The sequence below is a fragment of the Trichoderma virens genome (assembly GCF_000170995.1).
Source record: "Trichoderma virens Gv29-8 chromosome Unknown TRIVIscaffold_72, whole genome shotgun sequence".
NCBI classification, from domain to species: domain Eukaryota; kingdom Fungi; phylum Ascomycota; class Sordariomycetes; order Hypocreales; family Hypocreaceae; genus Trichoderma; species Trichoderma virens.
Window position 1 is genome coordinate 126,290 of NW_014013677.1, and position 11,374 is coordinate 137,663.

Genomic DNA, 11,374 nt, shown 5'->3' on the forward strand with positions numbered 1-11,374 from the left:
TGATATAAGGAACTGCATGTGTACCCAACCGGTGCCTAACTGGCTGAGTATCTACCCAGGGGTCTACATGCTGGTAATCAGGCTGGGTTTACATGTACATATACGGATACCGTCTGTTGATTCAATGGTAGCGCGTAAGACTCCGGCGGTTGTATGTAAGCAATCCTCCAGCGCTTTTTAGTGGAGAGTTCAGGGAACGTCGAGTAACTTACCTAAGTAAACCAAACCCACGCCAGCACCAATCAAGCCCAATAGCTGTCAAGTACCATCTACTCCTCATCCACCGCATTCACACACGTTAATGCGGAGTAGACGCTACCACCCCTCCCCATGTCTTCCGATTTCCCAAGCCAGGATCCCCACGGCAAAAAAGCGCCTCATTCGATGCTCCCATTTTCGAGAGCGTCATGCAATCCGATGGCCCCCCACTTTTAGCACTTCCCTTTTCCCCAACTTGCCCTTTTTTTACGCATCAGGTTCAAGACTTTTGCTGCTTAAACTTCATTTTCCTTGCTGGTGATGATGATTCACTGCTGAAAACCCATAAACTTGTAATATTAAAGTCATAACCGCTGCTCTCATACGTTCTCTGCTTCTTACAAGAGGGGAATCGACTCATCGTTGTGTGGAGGTGCATTCTCGGGTTGATGAGATTACCCAACTTGCGATATTTCGCTTCGACGGCAACGACGAGGACGAGAATGGCTCTGTATCGCCGCCCTTCGACGGTCCTCACCTCTGAGGAGGAGAAGCTGATTTGTACGTCTTTATATCCCTCTCTGCCGTCTCTCGTCTCATCATAACCCTCATGTCTTCCTTGCTCATCTCATGACTCATCTTCAACACCACACACCACCACTCACACTCCATCATATCAACATCACTTCACATCAAATCATATCATATCGAAACAAATCAACCAGCTAACTCCTTCAAACAGTCGCCCCAGCAGGCCACCACCCCCACGGCCAGGCCCCCCAATTCACCCTCTCCCAGCTCCATCGCCACGACCTCAACCCATCCTCCCCCATCCCCCAATTCAACGCCTGGTTCTCCCTCGCCCAGCGCACCCCCTCCATCTCCCAGCCCGAGGCATGCACCCTCTCCACCGCCCAGCTCCCCTCCGGCCGCGTCTCCTCCCGCGTCGTCTACCTCAAGGAGCTCGACTCCCACGGCTTCGTCATGTACACCAACCTCGGCACCTCCCGCAAGGCCCACGACCTGCAGACCAACCCGCACGCCAGCCTCGTCTTCTACTGGCCCCCGCTCCAGCGCCAGGTCCGCGTTGAGGGCATCACCGAGACGTATTCCCGCGAGGAGAGCCAAAAGTACTTCGACACCCGCGTCAGGGGCAGCCGCATCGGCGCCTGGGCAAGCCGCCAGTCTGTCGTCCTCAAGCCCCAGCCCTCGGCAAAGTCAGCCCCTGAATCCGGCTCCGAGTCATTGGTAAACGGTACCGAGCCTGAGCACGAGGACGACGGCAGGGCCCAACTGGAAGGCTGGGTCAAGGAGGTCGAAGAGCGCTTCAAGGGCCAGGACAATATTCCCGTCCCCGACTTCTGGGGTGGTCTGCGCCTGGTGCCTCAGCGCGTCGAGTTCTGGCAGGGCAGGGAGAGCAGGTTGCACGACCGCTTCGTGTACGAGTGGGAGGAGGGCCAAGATGGAAAGGAAGGCAAGTGGCGTTTGGACAGGCTGAGTCCTTGAGTCTGCAATCACCAACACGTATCCCCGGCATCTACTACATGCTCTCTTTATACATGTACTATTAGAAAAATGCAGCATGTCTGGCATAGAATGCACTAATAAAAGGCTTTCGGCGAAGGGAGGGCAGAGAAAACAAGAGAGTCAAACGAGATTCAGATCACCATAGGTATGAAAAACATCATATTGGGTATATCATATATGTCCTCCCACAGGAGGCACAAAGTGATTACTATGCTCAGTATCCAAGTGCAAAGCTATGTAGCTACTAATCAGGATGTAAAGTGGTATAAAGAGATGGGTGTCCCATCTGAAAACAGTCATATCCAACTCAAAAACCTCCCAAGAGATGAATCCCATCAGTTTTTTCATGTCACAAAGGGTATGTCCATAAGGACAATACCATGCTGGTGACCGTAAAAAACAATAAACCATAAAAAAGATTCCTCAACCCAGTGAGCCGAATGTCAGGCCACTATTGCTCCACGCTTTGTGGTTCTCCAAAACGCCGTGGTAAATATGCTCATGTGCTCAACATGCTAATAAAAGAAAATAAAAAAATAAAAGGCCGGATATTAGGAAAGCGGAAAAAAGAATAAAATGCCCATCGCTGTGTCAATGACTCGTCAAGTACGCCCAGAAATATGAACAGCCTTCCCGGCTTGAGGGATTATCAGCTGAAACATCACCGTTTCCTATTTTTGCGCTGTCCCCACTTCATCACAAGCCAAAACCCACGCCAACCGTCGTCTTGGATCGGGTGTGGCTCGGCACAAACTCGCAGTCGCTGCCAGCTGCGCTATCCGGAGGCGTGGGTTGACGAGCCAGATTATTCCACCGCGGGCCCGACTCCAGCTCCGCGGCCAGCTGCATGTCAACCATTGCGTCGGTAAGGCAGTCGTCGTCGCAGAGGGGCAGGATGCGATAGTCCAGGCTCTCCATGATGCACCGCTCCGTGACGTTGAGCTGGTCGTTGGACCACAGGCCGCGGCCCCACGCCAGACGATAGAACTGCGGTGGCTGCTGCGGATCCTGGGTGAACTTGGCCGCGATGACAAGGGCGGCCAGGATGATGATTTCGGGACGAACGGAATCGATGTGAAGCTGCCGGCGGGGAGCGTCGCGCGGCGTCGATGGAAGGGAGTGTCGCTTGATGATGGATGGCGATGCCGCGGCCGAGTCGACATCGTCGGGGTGCAGCGGGCACGACAGCGGGCACGACAGCCGCCATGTGCGCGCAAACTTGGTGTCGAGGCTGTCGAGAATGCAAACCGCCAGGGCCAGCATCTCCATGGACAGGTCGGCCCTCGACAACATGGCCTGGACAAAGGACACGGATGCGCTCGCCAGCGACGCCGATGCGGGAATCAGATTGACGAGATGGATGGCGGGACCTGCAACCACAGACGGTTAGCAAACTTGATTCGCCCAGCCAAAGCGGCAATGCAGATGCAAGCCCTAGGTTGCAGTCGTATTACTCCGTATTCCGTCCTTCCGTGCCCCGTCCATGCAGCAGCCAGCCAAGACCAAGACTGTGCAGGAAGGTATAGCATAGCAGCAAAACGGAGCAGAACAGGGCATAGCTCGTAAAAGCAAAAAAAGCATTCAAAACTCACCTCGGTATCGCGGATTCAACGTGTCGTCGTCCTCGAGCGATTGGTCCACACTCGACGGCTTGCTCAGGGTCGGTGGCGGTGTGGGCAGCCTGGACAGGGGCCGGTAGGTAAAGGTGCGCTCATAGTCGGAATCATCGTCGTCATCTGCCGCAAAGCGGACGTCACGGTTACCTCGTCGCTGCATTGCTGTGGTGTTGAGCTGCGGTTGCGCTTCCGATCTGGTGTGGTTCAAGTCGGGTAGGGCCGCTTCCCATTGTTTGCTGTACGCAGAGACGCTTCTTGTCGAGGACCCCAGATATAGCGATATCTACCCGATCTTGTTTCCTTGCTCTTGCTGTTTCCCTCTTTTTCTTCTTCGTTTCTTCGTTTCTTTTTTTCTTCTCTTTCTTCTCCGTTTCTTCGTCTTCGTCTCGCGTGCCAGCGGTGTGTGTGGGATAGACGCTGAATAAGTAGTGGCAGCAACAGTAGCGGTAGCTGATCACGCGAGCAAGGGGGCAACGATGCAAACGACAATGCCAGTAACAAAGCGAGCGGAGGAGCAGTGAATCGAATCAAAACTGGGCAAACGCATGTTGGAAGATCGGTGTGCTAGATATATGAATCAACGACAGCCGTCTACAGGGGGACCCCCCCTTGGAGTCAGCACCGACTCAGCCTTATCCAGAGAGGAAGAAACATGAGCGAGCTTTCTCCTACTGAAGCATGGCGGAGGCGCTGCCAAGGGCCAGGGAGCCCACCTCAGTGACGGTGCGGTGGCGCACCCGCTAGAGCCGCTAGAGTGCCAGCGGAGAGAGCGCCAAAAACAACCACGCTAGGGCACTGTCCAGCTCCAGCGAATAGACGGCCTTCCGCTGCAAGCACAGACCAAACTCCCCCGAAAATCAAGGGATGGATGCGGCCCAAGGTGCGTCGAACCGCGAGGTACATGCTCGCAGCGGCCGTCGGGTATGCCATGTGCAGGTACCTGCTGTCCATCGACCCATACAGTACTCCGTACTCCGTACATGCAGTGGGAATTACAGGTGCTTTAGCATCAATCAAGCTGCAACGGCAAGGCGGTTTCGTTTCTCAGCCCGAGACCCTTTTTCCCTTGCTGCAGGTGAGATTTGGGCATGTGAGATTTTGCTCAATGAGGAGCGGCGGAATCCAAAGCTTATTGTTCCCATTGCTAAGTACATGTAATCCCCTTCTATTCTTAGCCGTCGCCATCTCCGGCTTCACATGTTTGGGGCACGGGCTGCGCGTGTCACACAATCACACAAGGCGTCACGAACCCAATGCCCTCATGCTGGGGGAGCAGCTGTGCTCGGGAATGGCTGCATGTCTGGATGGATGCTAGAAATCCCTGAAGATACCGCTCACAAACTCTTCCCCCGTGCCGCTGCGTGCAACACACCCGTCGAGCCCGTCTTATCGACAGTGTAGATTCGCGTACGTAAATGCCTTCGGTCCAGAAATGAAGAGCATCTGCAGTCTGCAGGTACATCCGTCGGTGAACCACCGCCAGCATGGCAAACCCTTGCCTGCCATGCCACCAATTGTGACCTGTCCTCCGTCTGTATAAAGGCCGTAGCAGGCGGTGAATGCAATATTTGTCGTGCTCCAAGGATCACCTTCGCTTACACGCACCCCGTACATCTTCCAGATCGCGGTTCATTCAGTTAGTCTTCAACGTGCATCTCGCCATCTTCCTTGCCGTTACCAGCTCAAGCCCAATGCGGTCCAGCGTGTCTTGCGGCCCCCTTTTCGGCTTCTAGACGGTTCAAACGTCATGATCCCTGAGCAGGCCCAACAGTGAATACGAGCCCCCTCTAGCTTTGGTACTTCGGCTCGTACGAGCAGCGCCGTTACGGCCGTCCGTGGTTTGGAAACAGTGCGTGCTAAAGCGTGATTTACCGCTCTGCCGGCTCGTGGCCCATGGCCTAAACCACCGTCTGCACGCGACTTTCTTCCCACGGTGGAGACGCGGCGAACAAACACCATTGACCCCTTTAATTGTGAATTCTCGTCGCATCCCGGAGGGAAAAGGATGCCGGGATCCCGTCAAATCCAACTTGGAGCCATTTGCCTCGTCATTCTTCCTTCTACTTTGTGTTCATATTTTTGGAAATCGGTTTTCTTTTTTAGCTCACTCCGCCCTGGGCCAACTAACCATGAAAGCGAGATTGCTCTGCTAGCCGGTCAATCAGCTTATAAGCTAGATTAATATCTCCCCTCTTGGCAGTTTCAGCGACCCCTTGCAGCAAGATGACGAGAGCTGTGTTTTCCATATGTCAATCGTGTTAGTGGTTCATCCGTAGTAGTAATCAGTGGACAAAGATCTGAACCCTGTGGCCCACAAGCATCGTGCGACGGATACGGAGCATCTGATGATGACAGTCTCACAGAAGATTTTTGCGCTGGCCGTCGTGCAATGGTGCGTGCAGAGGCTCTTGCTGCTTAGCCGAGGCGGTGGCAAACGGGAAATCGAATAATAGAATCTGTACAGAATATTCCCAGTCAATGATACTGTATCCATACAGTCTTGCAAGCGAAGTCCGTCTGGAGAGAACGGTGGAGCCTCAGCTAGCTCAGGATTGCCCTCGATTTGGACCCCGTTGCCGATGCTGCCGCGGATCATTTGAGCGCTGGGGCCACCTAAATTGGGAGCAGATTTCGGGGAAAAAAAGAACAAGCACGGAGTTGAAAGGAAATTGGCTGGAATAGCACGAGGGAGACTGGTTGGTGTCTCTAGCACCTGCAGTGAGGCTGAGTTTGGCTGGCGGGGCTTGTATCTGTAATGCAACGCTACTCGGCATCTGGGTTTGCCCTGGAAATAGGAGACGCCAAGGTCTTCTAGAGGATTGCTCATAAGGGAATACGGACGGACGCAAATATATGGCGAGGAGTCTGAGATAAGGAAAAGATGGAAGTTAGGCGAGATTTTGCGACTCAATCCCAAGGGCATGAAATGGGACTTGAGGTGGAAAGCGCCGACATTGTTCCTGCCGTTGACATAGGAAGTGACTTCTAGAAGAAAGTAGCGATACTTGCAGATACTTGGAAGATAGAAGGCGCTAGATACCTAGGTATTTCCTCTGTATTTTATTACGACACTTGAACTGTTGTTGGATAATAGCCTGGTACCTACCTAGTACCTGTCACTCTCTTAAAACATGGATATCGATTCTAAAGAGTTCAAGGTTGCGAATCAGGTGCCTGCAATTGATGATGTCAGCATCAATCCCGACTCTAGAACACTCTCTACAGATTGAACCCGAATATCTTCCAGCCTGTTCTCACACATGGATTTTGGGCACTGGATATCAAGAGTTGTGGATTTAGAAAACAGAGATCCATCTACTGCAACTCTGTGGAGTGAACAACCAAAAAGAGGCGACCACGGAAAAAAGCCGGCCAGCGGCACTAAACGTCACTCGCCAGGCACGCATGATGTAGCCACAAATATTTGACAAACCACATTCAAGCCTCTTGATTCCCCTCGCTCACTTCTTCCATCCAAACTACCAGAGTGCTGCATGCCAGTAAATCACGGATCACAAACAAGGCGAGAAACGATCAGACACTTGCTGTTCACAAACGGGCCAGTGCCAGTTACACAAACACCGTCACTAACGGTCCTCACTTAGAGCACGGGCATCCAATAAGACAGTCCTCTAATGTGATTATTTTCATGAGCACCAAACCAGTCCACCATTAGCTTCGGACCCTGCCGCTGGACAACAAAAGACAATGTGGATGCTGAATCTTTTGCAGGAAACACAGTGGAGAAGCCAACTACCTAGTAGCTACTCGTACTCCTCTTTTGTTTCATTGACCACGACCATGGGCGTGCTGACAGCCATGTCACTTCTCTCTCCCGCGTGACGATGCCAGTGACCACCTCTTGTGAGCAGCAGACGGCAGACACCAAGCTGCCAACACACATGCACATTTCACTGGCCAGAACAAGAAGAAGAAGAAGAAGAAATGCAAACATCTCCTCATTCCCTCATTCCCTCATTCCAAAACATCGACGTGGCTGCCCGTGGCTCGCGGCCTTAATTTCGGTGAGCCACTTAGCGTAGGCATATTCGCCTTCAGCTCGTCGCACTAGTTGTCCTCCCGCATCACGAACATCAACGCCACGGGCTTGTCAGATGTATGCTTGTTGGCAGCCCGCCTCACTTTTTTTTTCCTCCTCCTCAAAGTCAGCCGCAAAAACGCCATGGGCCGTTATGGACCCTGGGCTAAGCACGGATCGAGCAGCAGCCATGACTTTTTGACGTATGCAGCTTTCTGCGGAGTACAAGACACACATCACATCTCAGCTTGACGAGCTGGCAATTTTGCTACGAGTCGTGCGAGCTAGTTGAGATGAGTGAGGCGTTGATTTCAGTTTTGCGTCAAATATTTGCGTCTGGGTTTTTTCATGCTTGGTCGGGCGCATCTAGACGCCTTGTAAGGCATGGCCTCAACCGAGCCCTTATTTAGACAGGTAGGGCTATGCATTTTGTGGCATATATCCACTCGACAATAGCATGAAACAGATCATATTTTGTAGCAAGCGTAATGTTGTAGGATTGGGCATGATTCTCATATCCACTATTCCAGAATAACTGCTCACATCAGCTTGCCCTCGGCTTATAGCCTGCCCTAATTTTCAGCGAATACTTGAAATTGTAGACAAGAATATTTCACAGAGGCTGAAACACAGATAGATGTGGCGAGAAAGGCAATATCATTATCCATCTATATATATCAGCGCTTCCATAATATATCGAGGATGTGAGAGTGTGCTTAGTCTAGTAGTCAATGTAAGCTCGTCATCATCCTCCCCAGCAATGCGCCACCGCACCGTCATCCAAGCGAGTCATCTTTAAGATCTCATTGGGTAATCCGACTTCAACTTGACTCATATGTGGCTGTGGAATCCTCAGTCAAGTATTCCGGGTTCTGGATGCTATATGTAGCTACCTAGTCCATTGTTTTTTGATGTGGCTGTGATCTTGGGCAGAGGTAGGTAGGTAGTCTTATCCTCGACTTAGATACATTGATTGTAAGCCAGTCTCCTCGCTGGGGTGTCCATTGACGGCTTTCATTCCAAGATTATATTACAACTAAACAACGTATGGAGGTATATGTTTTTACTGCTACATGCTTGAGTCTAGAAACTGCGACGGTTGGTTTAGTTGAAAGATCTATCCCGCCCTTGGGTTAATAACTACCAGTAGACTTTAGAGGTTCAAGCCATGCCAACGGTAGAAGCCCGTAAAGTATGACGAATGAAAGTGAATAGAGTATATAACTGAAGACTATTGTAATACAAAAGCGTAACAAAACGCAGAGAAAGTGCCTTTCATTTACTGCTACCTTACTTAAGTAAGCACGCAGCTTGAGTATTTGCTATTATCGCTACCTATGCTTACTTTTGCTATCACTACTTTCCTCTACTATTGCTGCTTTCTTTACACATCGCTACTTTCTTCTAATATCTGCTAGTATTATTTCCTCTAGTATCTACAATTATCACTACCTACCTAATAGGTAATATATTTAGAGACACAGGATGCTGAATGGCCAACTTGGGGTGCTGATCACCCACGGTCCCCCCCCTGCGTCTAGGCACATCGCTAGAGAGATAGATACTACATCATCACATTTTCACGTATTTCTCACGTTCCTTGTTGCTCGAGTGGCGTCCCGTGTGCTCTGTGAGACCTCATATGATAGCGATTGGCTCCCGGCTTCGCCAATTTCACATATACGAGATCTTCGGGGTCAATCTTCGGGGGATTCAGATGTATGTAGCCACTCCTTAAACTTACCTCTATATGGTCCCAGCATACCTGTATATAAACACCACTCGTACCCAAGAGGATACATCAGTTGGACTATGTGCTTCGACATTTGATCATAAGTCATCAGCAAACTGCATCAAGATGCTATAGTGCTATCAAGCAGACGTCAAGTTCAACTCGTCCTGCTTCTATATATCCCCCACCCAAAGCTTTATATTGCATTTCTCCATGAAATGGCTATGCTTTCACACCCAAAGTACCCATCCACTCATATTATATCCATAAAAAGAAAACACCATATCCAATCCCATCCCAAACAAACCAAAAAAAAAAAATATCTCTTCCGCAGAACAAACAAACAAACAAAACAGCATCACAAAAAGCAAAATCCTCGTTCATTCAACCCACCTCCTCCACCCAGGCAAAGTCTTATCCATAATCTGCGGCCCCTTAAACCACGACACAACCGTCACCACCGTCAACGGCACCGCCACCGCCCAGTATATCCAGAAATGGCTCGAGAGCTTCCATATCCCCGTCGGCGCATCGAAATTGAAAAACGACGTGCTGAAAATCGCCGCCACAAACGCCGCCGGCAGGAACAGCAGCCCAATCAGCGAAATCGCGCGCATCGCCGACGAGTCGACGCGCATCGCGTCGTTGTACGTCAGCGCCAGCTCGTTCTGGATGCGCGCCTTGTTGGACTCTGCGCGGTGCCGCAGGTTCGTCAGCATGTTGTGGAAGGAATCCAGCCGGTTCTGGATGTTGAGGAAGACGAGGTTCGGCGCGTCCTTGGACGTCGAGTCGTTGAGCTTGTCCGTCGAGAGGAAGTGGTTGTGCTGCTTCTGGATGCTCGCGAGGATGGCCTCGCTCACGTACACCATCTCGTTGACGTGCGTCATGTGCCGCGGGATCTCGTGCAGGTACGCGTGGTTGAAGCGGTAAAACGCCCGCCGCTTCTCGAAATCCCGGAGCAGGTTGCGAGTCTCCCATATCGTCACGTCGTGGAGCTGGATGATCTGCTCCACCATGCTGGGATACATCCAGAACGGATCGCCCAGCTCGCGAGGGTTGATGTCGCGCAACAGATAATCCCTAGTCAGCTGCGCGAACTGGGGGTGGTCGAAGAGCACGATATCGGTGCGGTTATCCGCAGCATACCATCTCGTCAAGACGTTGAGCTTGACCCAGTGATACTGGATCTTCTCCATATCGTCGTCGAGATCGAGAACTTTGCTGACACGCTTGACCATGAACCTCAACCACGACACTACAAGTTTTGCATTAACCATCCGTCCAAGTAAAACCGAAAGAAGCGAATGAAATACTTACTGCTGCCCGTCCGCGTCCCATCCGCATCAAGAACATCCTGATAGCCAAAGTATCCATTTGCCCGCTTGCCCGTCGTCGTCCACCATATCCGCGGCACCAAGAACTTTTGATCAAACGCACTTCTACAGGTGCGACATTTGCGTATCCGATCTCCCTCAGCATATCTGCCCAATGCTGGTTAGACACACTCAGAATTATAAAAAAAAAAAAAAAAATGGAAAAATGGAAAAATAAAAGAGAAAAAAGTAAAGACACTGAGAAAGCAATACGAACATTATAGCAACCTCAGCACGAGCAAAGTCCGTGTCATCGCCCTTCAGCAAGTCCTGCGCAGTCAACTCCTCCGACCTAATCACCTTTTTACCTAAACCCATCAACCATCATGTCAGCATTTCATCCCAACTCATCCCAATTCCTCTCACTTCATCCAAAAAAAAAAAGAAAACGTTGGTCAATCAACCCCAAAGTCGACAAAAAAGGGTAATCCAACAAGTGGCGGTGTCTAGGCAGTAGTAAGGAGAAAGGTGAGGCAAACCTGCGTAATCTCGCCATGAGACCGTCTCCAACTTTGGACAGTAGCAAGCAAGCATCTCTTGACAGCAAAACCCCAGATTACAAAATCTCTCATAAAAATTAAAGATTTGCCGCTCAATTCCTTTCACTCTCGCCGGCAAAATGGAAAAAATGATCTACTCAAGGCTTCCAACAAGGAAAAAGAGACGTTTAAAAAAAAGAGGGCGCAGTCCTTCAATATCAGGGGAGAAAAAAATCATAGAATGCGACACAAGAAATCAGGCGGCAGAGCACTGCCCAGTCGTCGTGAGATGGGTATATACCAAGCACGTCTCAAAAGTGACCTGTCGTGGCAATGGCCCTATCACAGCTGGCCAAGCCCCGACATGCCTCAGGTGGAATCGCTATATGGTGATCGGGAATCGGCAGATG

At 50.9% G+C, this 11,374-nt stretch overlaps 3 protein-coding genes across 3 annotated transcripts; 1 reads left to right on the top strand and 2 right to left on the bottom strand.

Annotated features, from left to right (window-relative positions):
* Positions 1-450: 450 nt before the first annotated feature.
* Positions 451-1,893, top strand: TRIVIDRAFT_93145 (uncharacterized protein; the record flags this gene model as incomplete). The annotated part of the gene is made up of 2 exons (XM_014100060.1): positions 451-759; positions 941-1,893. 2 exons carry the CDS (start codon positions 702-704, stop codon positions 1,702-1,704), a joined length of 822 nt encoding a protein of 273 aa, XP_013955535.1.
* A 663-nt stretch (positions 1,894-2,556) lies between these two features.
* TRIVIDRAFT_25964 (uncharacterized protein) lies at positions 2,557-3,456 on the bottom strand (the record flags this gene model as incomplete). The annotated part of the gene is made up of 2 exons (XM_014100061.1): positions 2,557-3,095; positions 3,318-3,456. Coding segments are annotated over 2 exons (678 nt in total), but the record flags the coding sequence as incomplete, so codon positions are not given.
* Positions 3,457-9,208: 5,752 nt separating this feature from the next.
* TRIVIDRAFT_209461 (uncharacterized protein) lies at positions 9,209-11,019 on the bottom strand (the record flags this gene model as incomplete). Its single annotated transcript, XM_014100062.1, has 4 exons — positions 9,209-10,367; positions 10,430-10,593; positions 10,703-10,793; positions 10,965-11,019. 4 exons carry the CDS (start codon positions 11,017-11,019, stop codon positions 9,493-9,495), a joined length of 1,185 nt encoding a protein of 394 aa, XP_013955537.1.
* Positions 11,020-11,374: the final 355 nt, after the last annotated feature.